This window comes from Pseudophryne corroboree, chromosome 6, assembly GCF_028390025.1.
Source record: "Pseudophryne corroboree isolate aPseCor3 chromosome 6, aPseCor3.hap2, whole genome shotgun sequence".
Taxonomy (NCBI): Eukaryota; Metazoa; Chordata; class Amphibia; order Anura; family Myobatrachidae; genus Pseudophryne; species Pseudophryne corroboree.
Window position 1 is genome coordinate 221,538,418 of NC_086449.1, and position 21,987 is coordinate 221,560,404.

General features: G+C 47.4%; 1 protein-coding gene across 4 annotated transcripts in view; it reads right to left on the reverse strand.

The window, feature by feature from the left end:
- CHD2 (chromodomain helicase DNA binding protein 2) overlaps positions 1–21,987 on the reverse strand; it is a 241,660-nt gene that overhangs the window by 165,549 nt on the left and 54,124 nt on the right. For 3 of the 4 annotated variants that reach the window (XM_063925729.1, XM_063925730.1, XM_063925728.1), the window contains exon 3: positions 14,564–14,804. In XM_063925729.1, the coding sequence (XP_063781799.1) occupies positions 14,564–14,804 (241 nt within the window). The remainder of the gene's footprint in view (positions 1–14,563; positions 14,805–21,987) is intronic. The other variant, XM_063925731.1, reaches the window with a different exon arrangement.

Consider the following 21,987-nt stretch of genomic DNA (forward strand, 5'->3'; position numbering starts at 1 on the left):
GAATGACTTCTTCCGGCATGCCTTTTTCCTTTAGGATCCGGCGTTCAACCGCCATGCCGTCAAACGCAGCCGCGGTAAGTCTTGAAACAGACAGGGACCCTGCTGAAGCAAGTCCCTCCTTAGAGGTAGAGGCCACGGATCTTCCGTGATCATCTCTTGAAGTTCCGGGTACCAAGTCCTTCTTGGCCAATCCGGAACCACTAGTATCGTTCTTACGCCTCTTTGCCGTATAATTCTCAATACTTTTGGTATGAGAGGCAGAGGAGGAAACACATACACCGACTGGTACACCCAAGGCGTTACCAGCGCGTCCACAGCTATTGCCTGCGGATCTCTTGACCTGGCGCAATACCTGTCCAGTTTTTTGTTGAGGCGAGACGCCATCATGTCCACCATTGGTCTTTCCCAACGGGTTACCAGCATGTGGAAGACTTCTGGATGAAGTCCCCACTCTCCCGGGTGAAGGTCGTGTCTGCTGAGGAAGTCTGCTTCCCAGTTGTCCACTCCCGGGATGAACACTGCTGACAGTGCTATCACATGATTCTCTGCCCAGCGAAGAATCCTTGCAGCTTCTGCCATTGCACTCCTGCTTCTTGTGCCGCCCTGTCTGTTCACATGGGCGACTGCCGTGATGTTGTCCGACTGGATCAACACCGGTTTTCCCTGAAGCAGAGGTTCTGCCTGGCTTAGAGCATTGTAGATTGCTCTTAGTTCCAGAATGTTTATGTGAAGAGACGTTTCCAGGCTCGTCCACACTCCCTGGAAGTTTCTTCCTTGTGTGACTGCTCCCCAGCCTCTCAGGCTGGCGTCCGTGGTCACCAGGATCCAATCCTGTATGCCGAATCTGCGGCCCTCCAATAGATGAGCACTCTGCAACCACCACAGAAGAGATACCCTTGTCCTTGGAGACAGGGTTATCCGCTGGTGCATCTGAAGATGCGACCCTGACCATTTGTCCAACAGATCCCTCTGGAAAATTCTTGCGTGGAATCTGCCGAATGGAATTGCTTCGTAAGAAGCCACCATTTTTCCCAGGACTCTTGTGCATTGATGTACAGACACCTTTCCTGGTTTTAGGAGGTTCCTGACAAGCTCGGATAACTCCTTGGCTTTTTCCTCCGGGAGAAAAACCTTTTTCTGAACCGTGTCCAGAATCATCCCTAGGAACAGCAGACGAGTTGTTGGCATTAACTGGGATTTTGGAATATTCAGAATCCACCCGTGCTGTTTTAGCACTTCTTGAGACAGTGCTAATCCCATCTCTAGCTGTTCTCTGGACCTTGCCCTTATCAGGAGATCGTCCAAGTATGGGATAATTAATACGCCTTTTCTTCGAAGAAGAATCATCATCTCGGCCATTACCTTTGTAAAGACCCGAGGTGCCGTGGACAATCCGAACGGCAGCGTCTGAAACTGATAGTGACAGTTTTGTACGACGAACCTGAGGTACCCCTGGTGTGAGGGGTAAATTGGAACGTGGAGGTACGCATCCTTGATGTCCAAGGATACCATAAAGTCCCCTTCTTCCAGGTTCGCTATCACTGCTCTGAGTGACTCCATCTTGAACTTGAACTTCTTTATGTACAGGTTCAAGGACTTCAGATTTAGAATAGGTCTTACCGAGCCATCCGGCTTCGGTACCACAAATAGAGTGGAATAATACCCCTTTCCTTGTTGTAGAAGAGGTACCTTGACTATCACCTGCTGAGAGTACAGCTTGTGAATGGCTTCCAAGACCGTCTCCCTTTCGGAGGGGGACGTTGGTAAAGCAGACTTCAGGAAACGGCGAGGTGGATCTGTCTCTAGTTCCAACCTGTATCCCTGAGATATTATCTGCAGGATCCAGGGATCTACCTGCGAGTGAGCTCACTGCGCGCTGAAATTCTTGAGACGACCGCCCACCGCCCCCGAGTCCGCTTGAGAAGCCCCAGCGTCATGCTGAGGCTTTTGTAGAAGCGGGGGAGGGCTTCTGTTCCTGGGAAGGAGCTGCCTGTTGCTGTCTCTTCCCCCTTCCTCTGCCTCGTGGCAGATATGAATATCCCTTTGCTCTCTTGTTTTTAAAGGAACGAAAGGGCTGCGGTTGAAAAGTCGGTGTCTTTTTCTGTTGGGGAGTAACTTGAGGTAAAAAGGTGGATTTCCCGGCTGTAGCCGTGGCCACCAAATCTGATAGACCGACTCCAAATAACTCCTCCCCTTTATACGGCAAAACTTCCATATGCCGTTTTGAGTCCGCATCGCCTGACCACTGTCGCGTCCATAAACTTCTTCTGGCCGAAATGGACATAGCACTTACCCGTGATGCCAGTGTGCAGATATCCCTCTGTGCATCACGCATATAAAGAAATGCATCCTTTATTTGCTCTAAAGACAGTAAAACATTGTCCCTATCCAGGGTATCAATATTTTCAATCAGGGACTCTGACCAAGCTACTCCAGCACTGCACATCCAGGCTGTCGCTATAGCTGGTCGTAGTATAACACCTGTATGTGTGTATATACTTTTTTGGATATTTTCCATCCTCCTATCTACTGGATCTTTAAGTGCGGCCGTCTCAGGAGAGGGTAACGCCACTTGTTTAGATAAGCGTGTGAGCGCCTTGTCCACCCTAGGAGGTGTTTCCCAGCGCGCCCTAACCTCTGGCGGGAAAGGGTATAAAGCCAATAACTTCTTTGAAATTAGCATCTTTTTATCGGGGGCAACCCACGCTTCATCACACACCTCATTTAGTTCTTCTGATTCAGGAAAAACTATAGGTAGTTTTTTCACACCCCACATAATACCCTGTTTAGTGGTACCTGTAGTATCAGCTAAATGTAACGCCTCCTTCATTGCCAAAATCATATAACGTGTGGCCCTACTGGAAAATACGGTTGATTCGTCACCGTCGCCACTGGAATCAGTGCCTGTGTCTGGGTCTGTGTCGACCGACTGAGGCAAAGGGCGTTTTACAGCCCCTGACGGTGTTTGAGGCGCCTGGACAGGCACTAATTGATTGTCCGGCCGTCTCATGTCGTCAAACGACTGCTTTAGCGTGTTGACACTATCCCGTAATTCCAAAAATAAAGGCATCCATTCTGGTGTCGACCCCCTAGGAGGTGACATCCCCATATTTGGCAATTGCTCCGCCTCCACACCAATATCGTCCTCATACATGTCGACACACACGTACCGACACACAGCAGACACACAGGGAATGCTCTTAACGAAGACAGGACCCCACTAGCCCTTTGGGGAGACAGAGGGAGAGTCTGCCAGCACACACCAAAGCGCTATATATGACAGGGATAGCCTTATAATAAGTGCTCCCTGTATAGCTGCTTTTATAATATAATTTTTGCCACTATTTTGCCCCCCCTCTCTTGTTTTACCCTGTTTCTGTAGTGCAGTGCAGGGGAGAGACCTGGGAGCCGTCCTGACCAGCGGAGCTGTGTAAGGAAAATGGCGCTGTGTGCTGAGGAGATAGGCCCCGCCCCTTTTACGGCGGGCTCGTCTCCCGCTCTTTAGTGGATTCTGGCAGGGGTTAAATATCTCCATATAGCCCCCGGAGGCTATATGTGAGGTATTTTTTAGCCAAATAGGTTTTCATTTGCCTCCCAGGGCGCTCCCCTCCCAGCGCCCTGCACCCTCAGTGACTGCCGTGTGAAGTGTGCTGAGAGGAAAATGGCGCACAGCTGCAGTGCTGTGCGCTACCTTTAGAAGACTGAGGAGTCTTCTGCCGCCGATTCTGGACCTCTTCTTGTTTCAGCATCTGCAAGGGGGCCGGCGGCGAGGCTCCGGTGACCATCCAGGCTGTACCTGTGATCGTCCCTCTGGAGCTGATGTCCAGTAGCCAAGAAGCCAATCCATCCTGCACGCAGGTGAGTTCACTTCCTCTCCCCTAAGTCCCTCGTTGCAGTGATCCTGTTGCCAGCAGGACTCACTGTAAAATAAAAAACCTAAGCTAAACTTTTCTAAGCAGCTCTTTAGGAGAGCCACCTAGATTGCACCCTTCTCGGCCGGGCACAAAAATCTAACTGAGGCTTGGAGGAGGGTCATAGGGGGAGGAGCCAGTGCACACCACCTGATCGGAAAGCTTTACTTTTTGTGCCCTGTCTCCTGCGGAGCCGCTATTCCCCCCATGGTCCTTTCAGGAACCCCAGCATCCACTAGGACGATAGAGAAATACATTTTCTATGGTATAACATCTTGTATGATATAACAAATGCTACACGAATGCATAGATAACACAATGCAGCCCCTTTTTGTAGTATAGATCTATTGCTGCTGCTGTGGCATAATCTCCCCCCCCCCTGCAGTTGCGCTACATGTAATAGGGACAGGGAAACTCCTGACTGCCCAGCATGAGCCCACTAGTTAAGAGGGCTGTTTCACAGGGACAGACCGCGGCAGCAGTGTGCACTGTCCGCGGTCTGTGCAGGGAGCGCTGGCAGTTGAGCTGCCGGCCGTTATGGAGACAGACCGCGGCTACAGTGAACGCCATCCGCGGTCTGAGTAGTTACCTTCCCCTAAGCCTCCGGCCGTTACAGGAACAGACCACGGCAGCACTGAACGCTGTCCGCGGTCTGATTGCATTACAGGCAGGGAGCGCTGGGAACGGCGCCTGTAGCGGCCGTCCAGCGCATCCCTCGGAGCGGCGGCCGGGAATAGGGGAGCGGCGGCCGGGAATAGGGGAGCGGCGCCGGGGAGCTGATAACAGCGGTGGCGGGGACGGAGCAGCGGGTTGCCTGGGGCGACGCACAGAGCAGTCCCCCCACACGGCGGGGCGGCAGCGTGAGCTGACCGCCCCGGTCATAAATACCTTGGTTCCTGTGCTCTGACGGGGCTTCTACAGCAAGCTCCGTTCTGCATTCTCAGCTAAAGGTAGCTGATGTACTTGGACTCTGACGGGGCTTCTTCCAGCAAGCTCCGTTCAGTCCTTTCTGCAGTCTCAGCTGTTGTTAGCTGAGCTGCTTGTGGCTGTGAGGGGGCTCCTTTGTGAGGCCCGACACGCCAAGAGCTGCACGCAGCAGCTTCTGTAATCCTGGACCCATAGCTTTTGTGTAAGCTGGGAAAGGATTGTAATGTATAAAAAATAAAACAAAAATATTTAAAAGTAAAAAATGTATGTCCCCCTCTGGAGGTCCACACTTGTGCTTCCTGTCCATGTGAGCACAGAAAAAACACTGGGGTATTCTGGGAGTATGGAGGGGAGGAGAGAGTTACTGAAATTTGAATATTCAGTGCCCAGTCTTTGCTAACACCGTCCATATCCCAAGAGTACTCCAGTGACCCCTAGTGGATGAAAAAGAAATATGACCCGAAACAAAATTACAATCTGCATGGGTGTTGCTGTGACAGTGATCCCTACTGTAGCTGGACTGCCAACGAGTAAGACTGGCCATCCACCTAAAGTTTCAGGGGCCTATTCATGAAGCAGTGAAAAGTGTGGAGAAGTGAACCTGTGGAGAAGTTGCCTATGGCAACCAATCAGCTTCTCTGTACAATTGTATTGTATGTAAATTATAAATGTTATTTCAATGCTGATTGGTTGCCATGGGCAACTTCTCCACTGGCTCACTTCTTCACTGCTTCATGAATAGACCCCTCATTGTCCAATCTGACTGGTTGGAATGAAAATCTGGTAAAATATAGGAGCAAATTACGATTGACCATTTGCTCCCAAACACGGAAAAACAACCAACCAATTTGGCTAAACCACCATTTTTATAATTTTTCCGGAATTTTGGAGCAAATGGTCAATTGTCATTTGCTCCCATACATTACCAGATTTCCGTTCCAACCAGCCATATTGGGACAATAAATCTTTAGGTGTATGGCCATCTTAACTCAATGGAAGATCCCTTTTTATTATTTTAGATGCAACTGCACCTTAGATTATATCACTCAAATTCATCTTATACCTGTATGTGTGTATTCAAGAATTAACTTGCAGGACAACAAAAATCCAGATTTTAATACTTTTATCAGTAAACATCACCCTTGAATTTAAAAAAAATAATCAGATTGGTTATCATTTATCTAGCACCTTCTAAAAGATAATACCTGGAACCGGATTGATTTGCTATGGGCAACATCCCATTTTAAATAGAACTCCCATCTTAGTAAATTTACCCCAATAATTCTAAAAATTCTTTAGTCACCATAAATGAACATAATAGCGATTTTAAAATAAGAATTTACTTACCGATAATTCTATTTCTCGTAGTCCGTAGTGGATGCTGGGGACTCCGTAAGGACCATGGGGAATAGCGGCTCCGCAGGAGACTGGGCACAAAAGTAAAGCTTTAGAACTACCTGGTGTGTACTGGCTCCTCCCCCTATGACCCTCCTCCAAGCCTCAGTTAGGATACTGTGCCCGGACGAGCGTACACAATAAGGAAGGATTTTGAATCCCGGGTAAGACTCATACCAGCCACACCAATCACACCGTACAACTCGTGATCTAAACCCAGTTAACAGCATGATAACAGAGGAGCCTCTAGAAAAGATGGCTCACTACAGCAATAACCCGATTTTTTGGTAACAATAACTATGTACCAGTATTGCAGACAATCCGCACTTGGGATGGGCGCCCAGCATCCACTACGGACTACGAGAAATAGAATTATCGGTAAGTAAATTCTTATTTTCTCTAACGTCCTAAGTGGATGCTGGGGACTCCGTAAGGACCATGGGGATTATACCAAAGCTCCCAAACGGGCGGGAGAGTGCGGATGACTCTGCAGCACCAAATGAGAGAACTCCAGATCCTCCTCAGCCAGGGTATCAATTTTGTAGAATTTTACAAACGTATTTGCTCCTGACCAAGTAGCTGCTCGGCAAAGTTGTAAAGCCGAGACCCCTCGGGCAGCCGCCCAAGATGAGCCCATCTTCCTTGTGGAGTGGGCATTTACAGATTTTTGGCTGTGGCAGGCCTGCCACAGAATGTGCAAGCTGAATTGTACTACAAATCCAACGAGCAATAGTCTGCTTAGAAGCAGGAGCACCCAGCTTGTTGGGTGCATACAGGATAAACAGCGAGTCAGATTTTCTGACTCCAGCCGTCCTGGAAACATATATTTTCAGGGCCCTGACAACGTCTAGCAACTTGGAGTCCTCCAAGTCCCTAGTAGCCGCGGGCACCACAATAGGTTGGTTCAGGTGAAACGCTGAAAACCACCTTAGGGAGAAACTGAGGACGAGTCCTCAATTCCGCCCTGTCCGAATGGAAAATCAGATAAGGGCTTTTACAGGATAAAGCGGACAATTCTGACACGCGCCTGGCCCAGGCCAGGGCCAACAGCATGACCACTTTCCATGTGAGATATTTTAACTCCACAGATTTAAGTGGTTCAAACCAATGTGACTTTTGGAACCCAAAAACTACATTGAGATCCCAAGGTGCCACTGGAGGCACAAAAGGAGGCTGTATATGCAGTACCCCTTTTACAACGTCTGAACTTCAGGGACTGAAGCTAGTTCTTTTTGGAAGAAAATCGACAGGGCCGAAATTTGAACCTTAATGGACCCCAATTTCAGGCCCATAGACACTCCTGTTTGCAGGAAATGTAGGAATCGACCCAGTTGAATTTCCTCCGTCGGGCCTTACTGGCCTCGCACCACGCAACATATTTTCGCCAAATGCGGTGATAATGTTTTGCGGTTACATCCTTCCTGGCTTTGATCAGGATAGGGATGACTTCATCCGGAATGCCTTTTTTCCTTCAGGATCCGGCGTTCAACCGCCATGCCGTCAAACGCAGCCGCGGTAAGTCTTGGAACAGACAGGGTCCTTGCTGGAGCAGGTCCCTTCTTAGAGGTAGAGGCCACGGATCCTCCGTGAGCATCTCTTGAAGTTCCGGTTACCAAGTCCTTCTTGGCCAATCCGGAGCCACGAATATAGTGCTTACTCCTCTCCATCTTATCAATCTCAGTACCTTGGGTATGAGAGGCAGATGAGGGAACACATACACTGACTGGTACACCCACGGTGTTACCAGAGCGTCTACAGCTATTGCCTGAGGGTCCCTTGACCTGGCGCAATACCTGTCGAGTTTTTCCCAACAGTTTATAATCATGTGGAAGACTTCTGGGTGAAGTCCCCACTCTCCCGGGTGGAGGTCGTGTATGCTGAGGAAGTCTGCTTCCCAGTTGTCCACTCCCGGAATTGCTGACAGTGCTAGCACATGATTTTCCGCCCAGCGAAGAATCCTTGCAGCTTCTGCCATTGCCCTCCTGCTTCTTGTGCCACCCTGTCTGTTTACGTGGGTGACTGCCGTGATGTTGTCCGACTGGATCAACACCGGCTGACCTTGAAGCAGAGGTCTTGCTAAGCTTAGAGCATTGTAAATGGCCCTTAGCTTCAGGATATTTATGTGAAGTGATGTCTCCAGGCTTGACCATAAGCCCTGGAAATTCCTTCCCTGTGTGACTGCTCCCAAGCCTCGCAGGCTGGCATCCGTGGTCACCAGGACCCAGTCCTGAATGCCGAATCTGCGGCCCTCTATAAGATGAGCACTCTGCAACCACCACAGGAGGGACACCCTTGTTCTTGGTGACAGGGTTATCCGCTGATGCATCTGAAGATGCGACCCGGACCATTTGTCCAGCAGGTCCCACTGGAAAGTTCTTGCGTGGAATCTGCCGAATGGGATTGCTTCGTAGGAAGCCACCATTTTACCCAGAACCCTTGTGCATTGATGCACTGAGACTTGGCTCGGTTTTAGGAGGTTCCTGATTAGCTCGGATAACTCCCTGGCTTTCTCCTCCGGGAGAAACACCTTTTTCTGGACTGTGTCCAGGATCATCCCTAGGAACAGAAGACGAGTCGTCGGAACCAGCTGCGATTTTGAAATATTGAGAATCCAATCGTGCTGCCGCAACACTACCTGAGATAGTGCTACACCGACCTCCAACTGTTCCCTGGATCTTACCCTTATCAGGGAATCGTCCAAGTAAGGGATAACTAAAATTCCCTTCCTTCGAAGGAATATCATCATTTCGGTCATTACCTTGGTAAAGACCCGGGGTGCCGTGGACCATCCATACGGCAGCGTCTGAACTGATAGTGACAGTTCTGTACCATAAACCTGAGGTACCCTTGGTGAGAAGGGTAAATTTGGACATGAAGGTAAGCATCCTTGATGTCCCGAGACATCATGTAGTCCCCTTCTTCCAGGTTCGCAATCACTGCTCTGAGTGACTCAATCTTGAATTTGAACCTCTGTATGTAAGTGTTCAAAGATTTTAGATTTAGAATCGGTCTCACCGAGCCGTCCGGCTTCGGTACCACAACAGTGTGGAATAATACCCCGTTCCCTGTTGCAGGAGGGGTACCTTGATTATCACCTGCTGGGAATACAGCTTGTGAATGGCTTCCAAAACTGTCTCCCTGTCAGAAGGAGACATCGGTAAAGCCGACTTTAGGAAACGGCGAGGGGGAGACGTCTCGAATTCCAATTTGTACCCCTGAGATATCACCTGAAGGATCCAGGGGTCTACTTGCGAGTGAGCCCACTGCGCGCTGAAATTCATTGAGACGGGCCCCCCACCGTGCCTGAGTCTGCTTGTAAAGCCCCAGCGTCATACTGAGGGCTTGGCAGAGGCGGGAGAGGGTTTCTGTTCCCGGGAACTGGCTGATTTCTGCAGCCTTTTTCCTCTCCCTCTGTCACGGGGCAGAAATGAGGAACCTTTTGCCCGCTTGTCCACGAAAAGACTGCGCCTGATAATACGGCGTCTTCTCATGTTGAGAGGCGACCTGGGGTACAAACGTGGATTTCCCAGCTGTTGCCGTGGCCACCAGGTCTGAAAGACCGACCCCAAATAACTCCTCCCCTTAATAAGGCAATACTTCCAAATGCCGTTTGAAATCCGCATCACCTGACCACTGTCGTGTCCATAACCCTCTACTGGTAGAAATGGACAACGCACTTAGACTTGATGCCAGTCGGCAAATATTCCGCTGTGCATCACGCATATATAGAAATGCATCTTTTAAATGCTCTATAGGCAAAAATATACTGTCCCTATCTAGGGTATCAATATTTTCAGTCAGGGAATCCGACCACGCCAACCCAGCACTGCACATCCAGGCTGAGGCGATTGCTGGTCGCAGTATAACACCAGTATGTGTGTAAATACATTTTAGGACACCCTCCTGCTTTCTATCAGCAGGATCCTTAAGGGCGGCCATCTCAGGAGAGGGTAGAGCCCTTACAAGCGTGTGAGCGCTTTATCCACCCTAGGGGGTGTTTCCCAACGCACCCTAACCTCTGGCGGGAAAGGATATAATGCCAATAACCTTTTAGAAATTATCAGTTGTTATCGGGGGAAACCCACGCCTCATCACACACCTCATTTAATTTCTCAGATTCAGGAAAACTACAGGTAGTTTTTCCTCACCGAACATAATACCCCTTTTTGGTGGTACTCGTATTATCAGAAATGTGTAAAACATTTTTCATTGCCTCCATCATGTAACGTGTGGCCCTACTGGAAGTCACATTTGTCTCTTCACCGTCGACACTGGAGTCAGTATCCGTGTCGGCGTCTATATCTGCCATCTGAGGTAACGGGCGCTTTAGAGCCCCTGACGGCCTATGAGACGTCTGGACAGGCACAAGCTGAGTAGCCGGCTGTCTCATGTCAACCACTGTCTTTTATACAGAGCTGACACTGTCACGTAATTCCTTCCAACAGTTCATCCACTCAGGTGTCGACCCCCTAGGGGGTGACATCACTATTACAGGCAATCTGCTCCGTCTCCACATCATTTTTCTCCTCATACATGTCGACACAAACGTACCGACATACAGCACACACACAGGGAATGCTCTGATAGAGGACAGGACCCCACTAGCCCTTTGGGGAGACAGAGGGAGAGTTTGCCAGCACACACCAGAGCGCTATATATATACAGGGATAACCTTATATAAGTGTTTTTCCCCTTATAGCTGCTGTATCTTTAATACTGCGCGTAATTAGTGCCCCCCCTCTCTTTTTTAACCCTTTCTGTAGTGTAGTGACTGCAGGGGAGAGCCAGGGAGCTTCCCTCCAACGGAGCTGTGAGGGAAAATGGCGCCAGTGTGCTGAGGAGATAGGCTCCGCCCCCTTATCGGCGGCCTTATCTCCCGTTTTTCTATGTATTCTGGCAGGGGTTAAATGCATCCATATAGCCCAGGAGCTATATGTGATGCATTTTTTGCCATCCAAGGTGTTTTTATTGCGTCTCAGGGCGCCCCCCCCCCAGCGCCCTGCACCCTCAGTGACCGGAGTGTGAAGTGTGCTGAGAGCAATGGCGCACAGCTGCAGTGCTGTGCGCTACCTTGTTGAAGACAGGACGTCTTCTGCCGCCGATTTTCCGGACCTCTTTTGTCTTCTGGCTCTGTAAGGGGGCCGGCGGCGCGGCTCCGGGACCCATCCATGGCTGGGCCTGTGATCGTCCCTCTGGAGCTAATGTCCAGTAGCCTAAGAAGCCCAATCCACTCTGCACGCAGGTGAGTTCGCTTCTTCTCCCCTTAGTCCCTCGATGCAGTGAGCCTGTTGCCAGCAGGTCTCACTGAAAATAAAAAACCTAAAACTAAACTTTTCACTAAGCAGCTCAGGAGAGCCACCTAGTGTGCACCCTTCTCGTTCGGGCACAAAAATCTAACTGAGGCTTGGAGGAGGGTCATGGGGGGAGGAGCCAGTGCACACCAGATAGTCCTAAAGCTTTCTTTAGATGTGCCCAGTCTCCTGCGGAGCCGCTATTCCCCATGGTCCTTACGGAGTCCCCAGCATCCACTTAGGACGTTAGAGAAAATATTGTAGTGGCTTGCTTAATGAGAGAGGCGCAAGTTAGAGCCTCCAGCCTCTACCATAAGAGGAATTTTAAAACAGTCTGATAGACAAACATGTTTCTATAATGTAGACCAGGCATTCCCAACCTCGGTCCTCTAGGCCCACTAACAGTGCAGGTTTTAGTGACATCCAGGCTTCAGCACAGATGGTTAAATCAATAACTGAGGTACTAAATAAATCCCCTGTGCTCAAGCATAGATCGCACTAAAGACCTGGACTGTTAGTGTGCCTTGAAGACTGAGGTTGGGAATGCCTGATATAGACGGTCTTTGCCAAGCAGCGAGGTTTACATGTAAATACCAATTACATATGGCAGTGGTTCCCAAACTTTTTTTTAATAACTGCGCTCTTGAGTATCAGAATATTTCTTCACGGCACCCCTGGTCCTGGACCAACAATCCAAGGCAACCCTGCAAATACCCTGAGGCATAGTTTGAGAACCACTGACATATGGTCTCCGGGCAGATATGAATATGTTTTTCTTTCATCCTGGTGGACTCTGGGACCGTTTTTTTTCTTGGTGCTCCGAGGACTGGGCACGTTTTCAGGGGGCCGCAGCAGCCCCACTTAACTCCTTTTTTGTTTTGTTTTACTTCTCTAAACCAGCTGCATTAAGCGGTGGGAAAGCGCAACCGCTGCTGGCTCCTACAAGCTGCCGCCTGCTACAAAGCCTCCACTGGTGGTCAGTGCACTGGTCTGTTGGTCAGTGGCTCCGGCAGACTCATGCAGCTGTGATCAGCTGGGGGTTAGGTAAGCGGGACCCTGAGCTGAGGCGAGGCTAACTGTATGCGGGGAGTAGCCACCATGGTCACCTGGCAGCAGTGCACAGTTATCTCAGTGCCATCGACAAACCACCAGGGATGCTGCTGTACATAGGAGGCCATTACACAACAGGTGGTTCCAGGCGTGGGTGGGGGCGGAGCTCCCTCCTGTCTCTCCACCCCAATCCCTTTTGGCAGGTCCCTCCCCTGGTTTTTCCACCAAAGGTCTCTCTCTCTCCTACCTCTACAGGAAGCTTGGAGCCATCTTAGACCTCTGCATAGAGCCTGTCAGCACTGACAGTATATCCTGTCTCCCTTGTATATCGCTACCGTGGTTATTTGGTACCCCTCTTCATCTGTTGGTGTTTGGGACCTTATGCTTGTAGTTTACTATCTACATTTTATTACAGCACAGACACTGCATAGGTTTAGCAGTATAGCTTATATTGTTCATATCTATTGTAGTTTTCATAGATATATTGCAGTTACTGCAGCTTATTGTATTACTTTCCTGTAATAGTTAAGTGTAATCTATTTTGTCTGCTTATCTATATAGTCTATATATACACTCAGCAATATTTTCTTGTTAGGTACTGCAAGTTAGCATTTAATTGCCTGTGTGTCTACTTATTTGTTTATATGTAGCCCCTTTACTGTACCTGGGGCTTACAGTTTTCAGTACAAGGACCAGTCGTTCGTTTATTTGAGGTCCTTCAGTTTCAGTGCCTTTGCCTCCGCAGAAAACTTAATTTGTTTGCAGTGTGTCTGTGTGTTTTGTCTCCCCCCTTTTCAGTCAGAATGTCTTCCAAGGGATCTTCTACAAAGACCTCCCAGAAGGACAAGGGGCCTCTGCTGATTTGCACCTACAGGTATGCTTTCACTGCGTGCAAAGAAAATTCTTCCTGTACTGTGCAAGATCACACAGGCCTTTGTGACTTTTGCTTCGCGGAGACACCAGATGCGCCTGTCCCTGTGGTTGTACCTCCACAGGAACCAGATTGGGCAACTTATCTGTCCCTGGCTGTGCGGGAAATTGGCTTCACAGCTGGCTGATGCAGCGCCCTGAACACATGCCCAGTCCTCTAAGCACCAAGAAAAAACAGGGACCCAGTGTCCACCATGGATTCAGAAAAAAAGATTTATAGGTAAGACAAAAATCCATTTTTTTTTTACAAATGAAAATGCTACACACCTCCACGTTTCAATTCACACCATCACAACACTGATAAAAGGAGAACATTGCAAATGCTACAAAGCAAGGTTTCTCTGCTGCTGTTGTATAGTTTACCAAAGCCTTAGATTAGACATTTCCTATACAGTGGTAACTGACTCTATAGTCACTGTTACAGTCAAAAACTAGAAATGTGCTCAGTCTTCAAAGTATCTTCAGCATTCACTAGATCACAGCTGCCATAACTGAAGTATAATGACCACTAAGGGACTGATTCTGAGCAGTACACATCCTTATATGCTATAATTGGTCACATCATCGAAACCAGCTCTAGGTGCAGGTTAACTGGTCTGACCATGGCCTCTATTGCAGGTAGGTCTGTGAATGCAGCTGCTTGTATGGACACACCTGCAATACTCCTACAACACCCCCACCAAAACTGACTATATGAATGTGCATTTCTAGCCACCTCCCGGTCCCCACCAATCACTTTTCCATGGCATCTTTCAAATCATTTGTCCTGATGGCAACAGCATCTTTGTGTAGACACTTTAAGACATTTTCAAGCATGCAAAAAAAAAAATCAACATTGTCTGAGGCTCTGAATCATGCCCTAAAGGCCATCATGATGTCACAGGTCTAATCCTACTGCCCATCAATTGTGCAAATACATAACTATGTATATCAAACAGGACAAAGCTACTATGACACTGTGGTAAGGGTGTTTTATGTGAGGAAAGCCCCAATCCTCATGACATCTTAGTTACTACACATTAGCAGAGAATAAAAAGGACGTGTGTGACAAATCATTACTTGTTTATAGTCCATAACACATCTTGCCTTTTTCACATCAGCTATTCTCTCCTTTTTGGGAACAGTCTTTTCTTTTGCATCTGACTGGACGTCCTGTGTTTTGGAGCCCGTCGATTCGCATTCCGAGTCAGACTGACTTTCCGATGATTCTGAGCTGCTGTTGGATTCGCTGGCATGTTCACTCTCCGACTGGCTACCGGACTCTGATGCAGAGTGGTTGGATTCTTCTGATGCGGAATGGCTGTATTGTAGTAGAAGAATAAAAGGGTTTCCTTATATGTAATCCTTACAATGTAAGGTTGTTTTGCTATTGAATATGTTGTTAATGGACAATATCAAAAGAAATAGTTAAAAAAAAAAAGCTAAATAGGAAATGCTATTTTGTTATAGTTTTTCCCCCCATCATATATACAGCATATACAGCTGTTAGACATCAGCACAAAACATACTACACAACTTTTTCAAATGATGGGAGAGTTGTTCACATTATAACCCCCAGCCCCCCTTCCCCAGATTACTGAAAATTGGCAAGTACTGACATGGATCGTGGCAGCAGCAGCAGCAGCATAAATTGGGGGTGGTCAAGCACTGACAGGGCTGGCTTTCTTATGCATTATATAATTAATTTGTTAAAAATCCAAAACAAAAGCGGTGAGCTCTGTAATTCCAAACTGTGCTCAAGGGTAAACAGATTATTTTGTGCACAGCATTTCAGATACCTAGAAAACTGCAAGCCAAACAGATCAGTAACACTTTCATCTGCAGGTTTGCAAACCTTTTCTACAACCAACAGTCATCATTTTATCAAGATTTCAGGGAAATATTCCATCTCCATTTACATTCAAACTAAAGACACTGGCAAAGAATAAAGGGCCTGTTTCAGTTGCTCTCCATTAGTGTTCCAGAGTAATGCGAGTTAAAATAAAATGTATTGTTAAATTGCTTTTTAAACTACGTAGGGGGTCTGCTTTAATGAGTTATGAAATTCACTAAAATTAACTCAGGTATTTTCCCCCTTAATTACTTATTATTATCCTTCATTTATATGGTGCCACAAGGAATCCGTGGCGCCCAATTACACAGTACATAAACAAGAAAAAAATTACTTTTGACAGTTTAGGACAATATAGGACAAGTACAGACAGGGGTGACACAAATTGGGTCGACAGTGAGCATTTAACAGAGGGCTTAGGACGAGAGTTGGCTGGATTTAGTGAAGAAGTGGGTCTTGAGAGCCCATTTGAAGTTTTGTAGAGAGCTAGAGAGTCTGAGGGGAAGAGGGAAACAATTCCAGTGAAAGGGAGCAGCACGTGAAAAATCTTGGAGGTGGGAGTGTAAGTAATCAGTAGGCAGGAGTGGTGGTGTGTACTAGCGGAGTGAAGAGGACAGGTGGGAGTGTAAAAGGAGATAAGGTCAAAGATGTAAATGGGAGAGGAGTGGGTGAGTCCTTTGTGAGTGTGAGAAGCTTATAATTGGATTCTGAAAGGGAAGGGGAGCCAGTGAAGGGCTTGTAGGAGAGGGGAGGTGGACGTAGTACGTTTGGTGTGAAAGATGAGCTGGGCTGCAGCAATGAGGATAGATTGGAGTGGAGAAAGGCATTTGTCAGGGATGCCAGATAGGAGATTACAGTAGTCCAGCCTGGAGATGACCAGTGAGTGGATAAGGGTCTTAGTAGCATCCTGGGTGTGACTGTGTCTGATCCTGGAAATATTTCTGAGATGAAAACGGCAGGTTTGTGAGAGGTGCTGAATGTTTGGTTTGAAGGAGAGCGAGAAGTCAAGGATTACTCCAAGACAGCGCACTTGGGGCTAGTGGAGATAGTAGTGCCATCAACAGATAATTGTGGGAGGCGAGGTCGTGCGGGACGGTGGGAAGATGATCAGCTCATTCTTAGACATGTTAATTTTAAGAAAGCGTCAGTAGCTGGAGAGGGTGTTTGGATCTTTGGAACTTACAAAACTTTTAAGTAAGCAGCTGATGTCTTTTGCTTTCCTACAGATTATCTAGCTTTTAATGCTTCTATAAAGGCAAAATACGTTTGGCTGCCAAAGGGTCATTTAAAGACAGATAGGCAGATATTACAGTGCAGACAAAATACACATTGATGTTGTTTCAATGCATTTGCTTTGGTTACATTAGCCCCAAGATTGCAGATTTTTATATGTAGCCCTATAAGACTGGAAACAAAATTCTGAGATTTTGGAGAGTAATCAGGGTGTTTTGGTGTGCTGTACCTGTGCTGTGAGCACTGCTGCCATACCATTCTATTACACTGAATAAGCAACCAATAACAATTTTTTTCATGGGATTGCTTCTTTAACACCTTCTCAAAAGGATGACTGGGACATGATGAGGGCAAACTCATTTCGTCCCAGGTGGGTAGTTTTCAAAATTCCACCAGATTTTTCTTAATTGGGTCAATTAGCCATCCCTCAAAAAATCTTGAAAAATGGATAGAAAACTACCCACCAGGGCTAAAATGGGTTAAGGCCAGCTCCTACGGTATACTGATTATGGATAACAATGTATTGGTAGACAGTCAATAGGTCAACATACATCAGGTCGACAGGCTCAAAAGGTCAATGTGACTATGATCGACACTTTTTGGGGGTTTTCCAGTTTTCCCATTAATTTGCTTGATTTACTATCCACGTGGACATCTACTGGGAATAGTAGTACCTGTGGCGAGTGTAGCGGAGCAAACCACCATGCCCAGAGTGGCAAGTGTAGAGGTTTGTACTGATGGTGGTCATATAACATTACATAAACAAGATTTAGCCAAAAAAAAAATAAACGTGTCAACCATTGTCATGTTAACCTTTTGACCCTTTCAACCTTACCCAATGTCGACCTATTGACTGTCGACTAAAACATTATCGATCTATTATACCACACCCATTCCTATAAGGCAAAACACTGCAGAGATTTGTAAAAGCAATGACATAGGAAAAAGACAACAACCTAGAATACAAAAGGTTAGGAAATCCAGTGATATTTAATTCCTGTAGCAATGGCACTGCGTGTATAGTATACACTATACTGTTAAACTGAAGTCCACAGGATAACACTGGGATATGAGGTAGCGAAAGCGGATTGGCACCAAACAATCAAAGCTTTAGGCCTCCCAGAATGCAACGGGCCTGTCCCTATATCCCCGCCTCCTGGCTCAGGCAATTCAGTTGTTTTCCAAAGCTCAAGGCAGGAGCATCATAGAGAGCCCTAATCCGGCGAGAAGAACACACATGCACACCCTTCCGTACAAGAAGGAAGAGGTTAGTGAGTGAAAGGATCCTCAAATCAGGTGCGTCAGGGTGGTATCCCTGTGGACTTAGGAGTTATCAACAGTAAATCTACCATAACGATTATTTCTCCTGCAGGGTCCACAGGTTATCCACTGGATAACATTGGGATGTCCCAAAGCAATTTAGTGGTGGGGACGGTCCTGATTGGACAGGAGAATCCTTCGCCCGAATTCAGCGTCCTGAGAGGCAAAGGTATCCAAGGCATGACGTCTAATCAATGTGTTAATGGAAGACCATGTGGCTGCCTTACATATCTGCTCTGCTGAAGCACCACGTTGTGCTGCCCATGACGGACCTGCCTTACGAGTAGAGTGAGCAGAGACATTAGCCGGAATAGGGAGATCAGCTTGAGAATATGCTTCTGAAATCATAATTCGAAGCCACCTTGCCAGTGTCTGCTTGTCAGCAGGCCATCCTCTCTTGTGAAATCCGTAGAGAATGAAGATAGTGTCTGTTTTTCTGATGGCACTGGTACGATCCATGTAGATCCTTAAAGCACGGACTACGTCCAACGATGGATCTCCCGCAGAAAGGTCCGGCCCTTGGAAGGCCGGGACTACAATTTCTTTGTTAAGGTGGAATTTAGACACCACCTTAAGAAGATACCCAGATTTGGTTCTGAGAACCGCTCTATCTGGATAAAAAAAATAAGAAAAGGAGGGCGACATAAAAATGCCCCTAATCTGAAAATCTTCTAGCTGAAGAAATAGCCAGTCGAAAGAGAACTTTAGCTGTCAACCATTTAAGATCCACTCGTCTTAGTGGTTCAAATGGGGCAACCTGAAGGGCGTTTAGCACTAAACTTAAGTCCCAAGGCACTGTAGGAGGAACAAAAAGAGGTGGGATGTGCAGCATTCCCTGGAAAAAAGTGTGCACAGCCTGTAGGTTAGCAATTTTCTTTTGCAATCATACTGACAATGCTGACACTTGCACTCTCAAGGAAGCCACCCTTAGATCTTTAGGGGTCATTCAGACCTGATCGCATGCTAGGTTTTTCGCTGTGCTGCGATCAGGTCAGAACTGCGCATGCACCGCAATGCGCAGGCGCGTCGCATGGGTACAAAGTGGATCGTTGCTGTGCGATGGATTGTATGAAGAATTCATTTGCACAGCCGATCGCAAGGAGATTGACAGGAAGAAGGCGTTTGCGGGTGTCAACTGACCGTTTTCTGTGAGTGGTTGGAAACAACGCAGGCGTGTCCAAGCGTTTGCAGGGCGGGTCTCCGACGTCAATTCTGGGCCCGGACAGGCTGAATTGATTGCAGTGGCTGAGTAAGTTCTGGGCAACTCAGAAACTGCACAAAACGTTTTTGTACCGCTCGTCTGCACATGCAATCGCACACTTGCAAAGCAAAAGTACACTCCCCTATGGCAGCGACTATCTGCTCACAGCAGTGCAAAAAAAGCCTAGGGAGCGATCAGGTCTGAATTAGGCCCTTTGTCCATTCCTGCCTGAAGGAATGCTAGGACTCTGGAATCTCTGAAAGACTTAGGATCAAATTTCCAGTCATAGCACCATTGAATATAGGATTGCCATATTTGGTGATAAATGCGTGCTGAGGAAGGTTTCCTTGCTCTGAGCATAGTTTGAATTATCTGTTGAGATGGCAGTCTCAAGAGTTACGCCGTCAAAGACAGTCGATCCAGGTGCTTGTGATAGCAAGGACCGAGACAGTAGATCTGGACGTTGAGGGAGTAGGAATGGAACATCCATCGACAGCCTCTGCAGATCTGTGTACCAATGTCTTCTGGGAAAAAGCCAGAGCTATTAGTATCACGGCACCCCTTCCTTGTTTTGCCTTTCGCATCACCCTGGGTAACACGGCGATTGGTGGAAACACATAGGCCAGACGAAAGTCCCATCTCACTGACAGGGCATCCACAAAGCTCGCTTTGGGATCCTTTGTTCTTGACCCGTATCCGGGAACTTGTTGTTCTGACGGGATGCCATGAGTTCTATCTCCGGTAACCCCCACTTGTCTACCAGAATTTGGAAGACTTCCGGGTGTAAAGCCCATTCGTTTGCATGAATGGCATGTCGACTGAAAAAATCCGCTTCCCAGTTTAGGACTCCCAGAATGAACACTGTGGACAAGGCTGGATGATGAACTTCTGCCCACTTTATTGTGTGACTTACCTCCTTCATTGCATTTTGGCTACGGGTTCCTCCCTGATGGTTGAGGTACGCTACTGCCGTTGCATTGTCCGAGCGGATTTGGACTGGTTTCCCCTGAAGGATGTCCTTTGCCTGAATAAGTGCCATATATATGGCCCGAAGTTCCAACTTTCTTCCTTGGTCCAGTGCCCCTGGAAGCAACTCCTTCCTGACACCGCTCCCCAGCCCTGAAGGCTGGCATCCGTTGTCAGAATTTCCCAATCCGATATCCAAAAGGGTCTCCCTTTGTCCAGATGGGATGTCTGTAGCCACCAGTCTAATGACCTTGTTACTTTCAGAGGTAGGACCATAGTCTGCGTTTTTATGGTCTGATGAAAACCATTCCATTTGGAAAGGATCAGACGTTGCAGAGGCCTCGAGTGGAACTGAGCATACTCCACCATGTCGAACGTCAACACCATCAACCCCATCACACGCATTGCTGCGTGAATGGATACCTTTTGACTGTGTAGCAGCTCCTGAATCCTTGACTGAATTTTGGATATTTTGTTCAGAGGTAAAATTACTCTCTGAAGACTCGAATCCAAGACAGCCCCCAAGCGAGCCATCCGTTGTGACGGAACCAGGGACGACTTTGCCCAATTTATGAGCCAACCGTGTCTCTGCAAACAAGCTATTGTCTGTCGCAGATGACACTGAAGAGATTGTGCCAGGATTAATAAATCGTCTACTGACAGACATAAGCAGCCATTACCACCATTATTTTGGTGAATACTCTAGGAGCTGTGGCCAGTCCAAATGGTAGGGCCTGAAATTGAATATGTTGCTGGAGGATAGCAAACCTGAGATAGCGCTGATGGGACAGTGCTATAGGAACATAAAGGTAAGCATCCTAGATATCCAGGGATACCATAAAATCCTCCGGCTCCATGGCCAAAATAATGGTACGTTAAGTCTCCATATGAAACTGAGGCACCCAAATGTACTTGTTCAGCACTTTGAGATTGAATATGGGCCGTAACGATCCTTTTGGCTTCTGGACTAGAAAAAGGTTGGAATAAAAACCTTGTACTCGTTGTGCAGGAGGAACTAGAATTATCACTCCAGACTGAAGCAACTTCTGAACTGCCTCTTGAAAAGCCCTGGCCTTCATTTCCACTGAAAATGGGCTGGTACAAAAAAACCTTTGAGGAGGGAGTTTCCTGAAAGCAAACACATAACCGTGAGATACCGCTTCTTGCACCCAGGCATCTGTGGTAGACTGCTGCCAGATCTGTGCAAAATGAAGAAGTCAGCCACCCACCCTGGGGTCCCAAAGGTGGAGGCCCACACCATCAAGCTGATGGCTTATCTTCTGATTTGGAAGCCGGCCCTCTGGTAGCCTAATGCTTTTTAGTCTTACCAGACTTGTCAGATTGAGACTGTTTGCCATAACCCTTTCCTTTTGCTTTTCCTTGAGTCCGTAAGGGCCGAAAAGCTGGAAATCCAGGCTTGGATTTGTGTGTGGAAGGAAACTTCACTTTCTTGGAGTCTGCTTCTTACTCCAAAATACTGTTTAATTCTTTACCAAAAAGAATATCTCCAGTAAAAGGCAAAGACTCCAGAACCTTCTTGGATTCTGAGTCTGCTTTTCATGTACGTAGCCAAACCGCTCTGCAAGCTGCTACTGCTGAGGCTGATGCCTGACAGGCAATTGTACCCATATCCAAAGCTGCTTCTTCCATAAAAATAGCTGCCACTTTGATATCTGTAATATGGGATTTTTGCTCTCTAGATGCCATTGAAAGGTGATCCTCCAATGCATCAGCCCAGGCTGTCACTGCTTTTCATTCATGGCTGGCTGGTCTTATGATTGCCCCAGACAAGGAGAAAATGGTTTTAAGAAAATCATCTATTTTCCTATCCGTGACATTTAATGATGTTGAAGGCAGAGGTAATGTAGATTTTTGCACCAGTCGGATGACATGCCACCTCCCTTTTTAAACAGTCCCCAGCCAGAAGAGGAT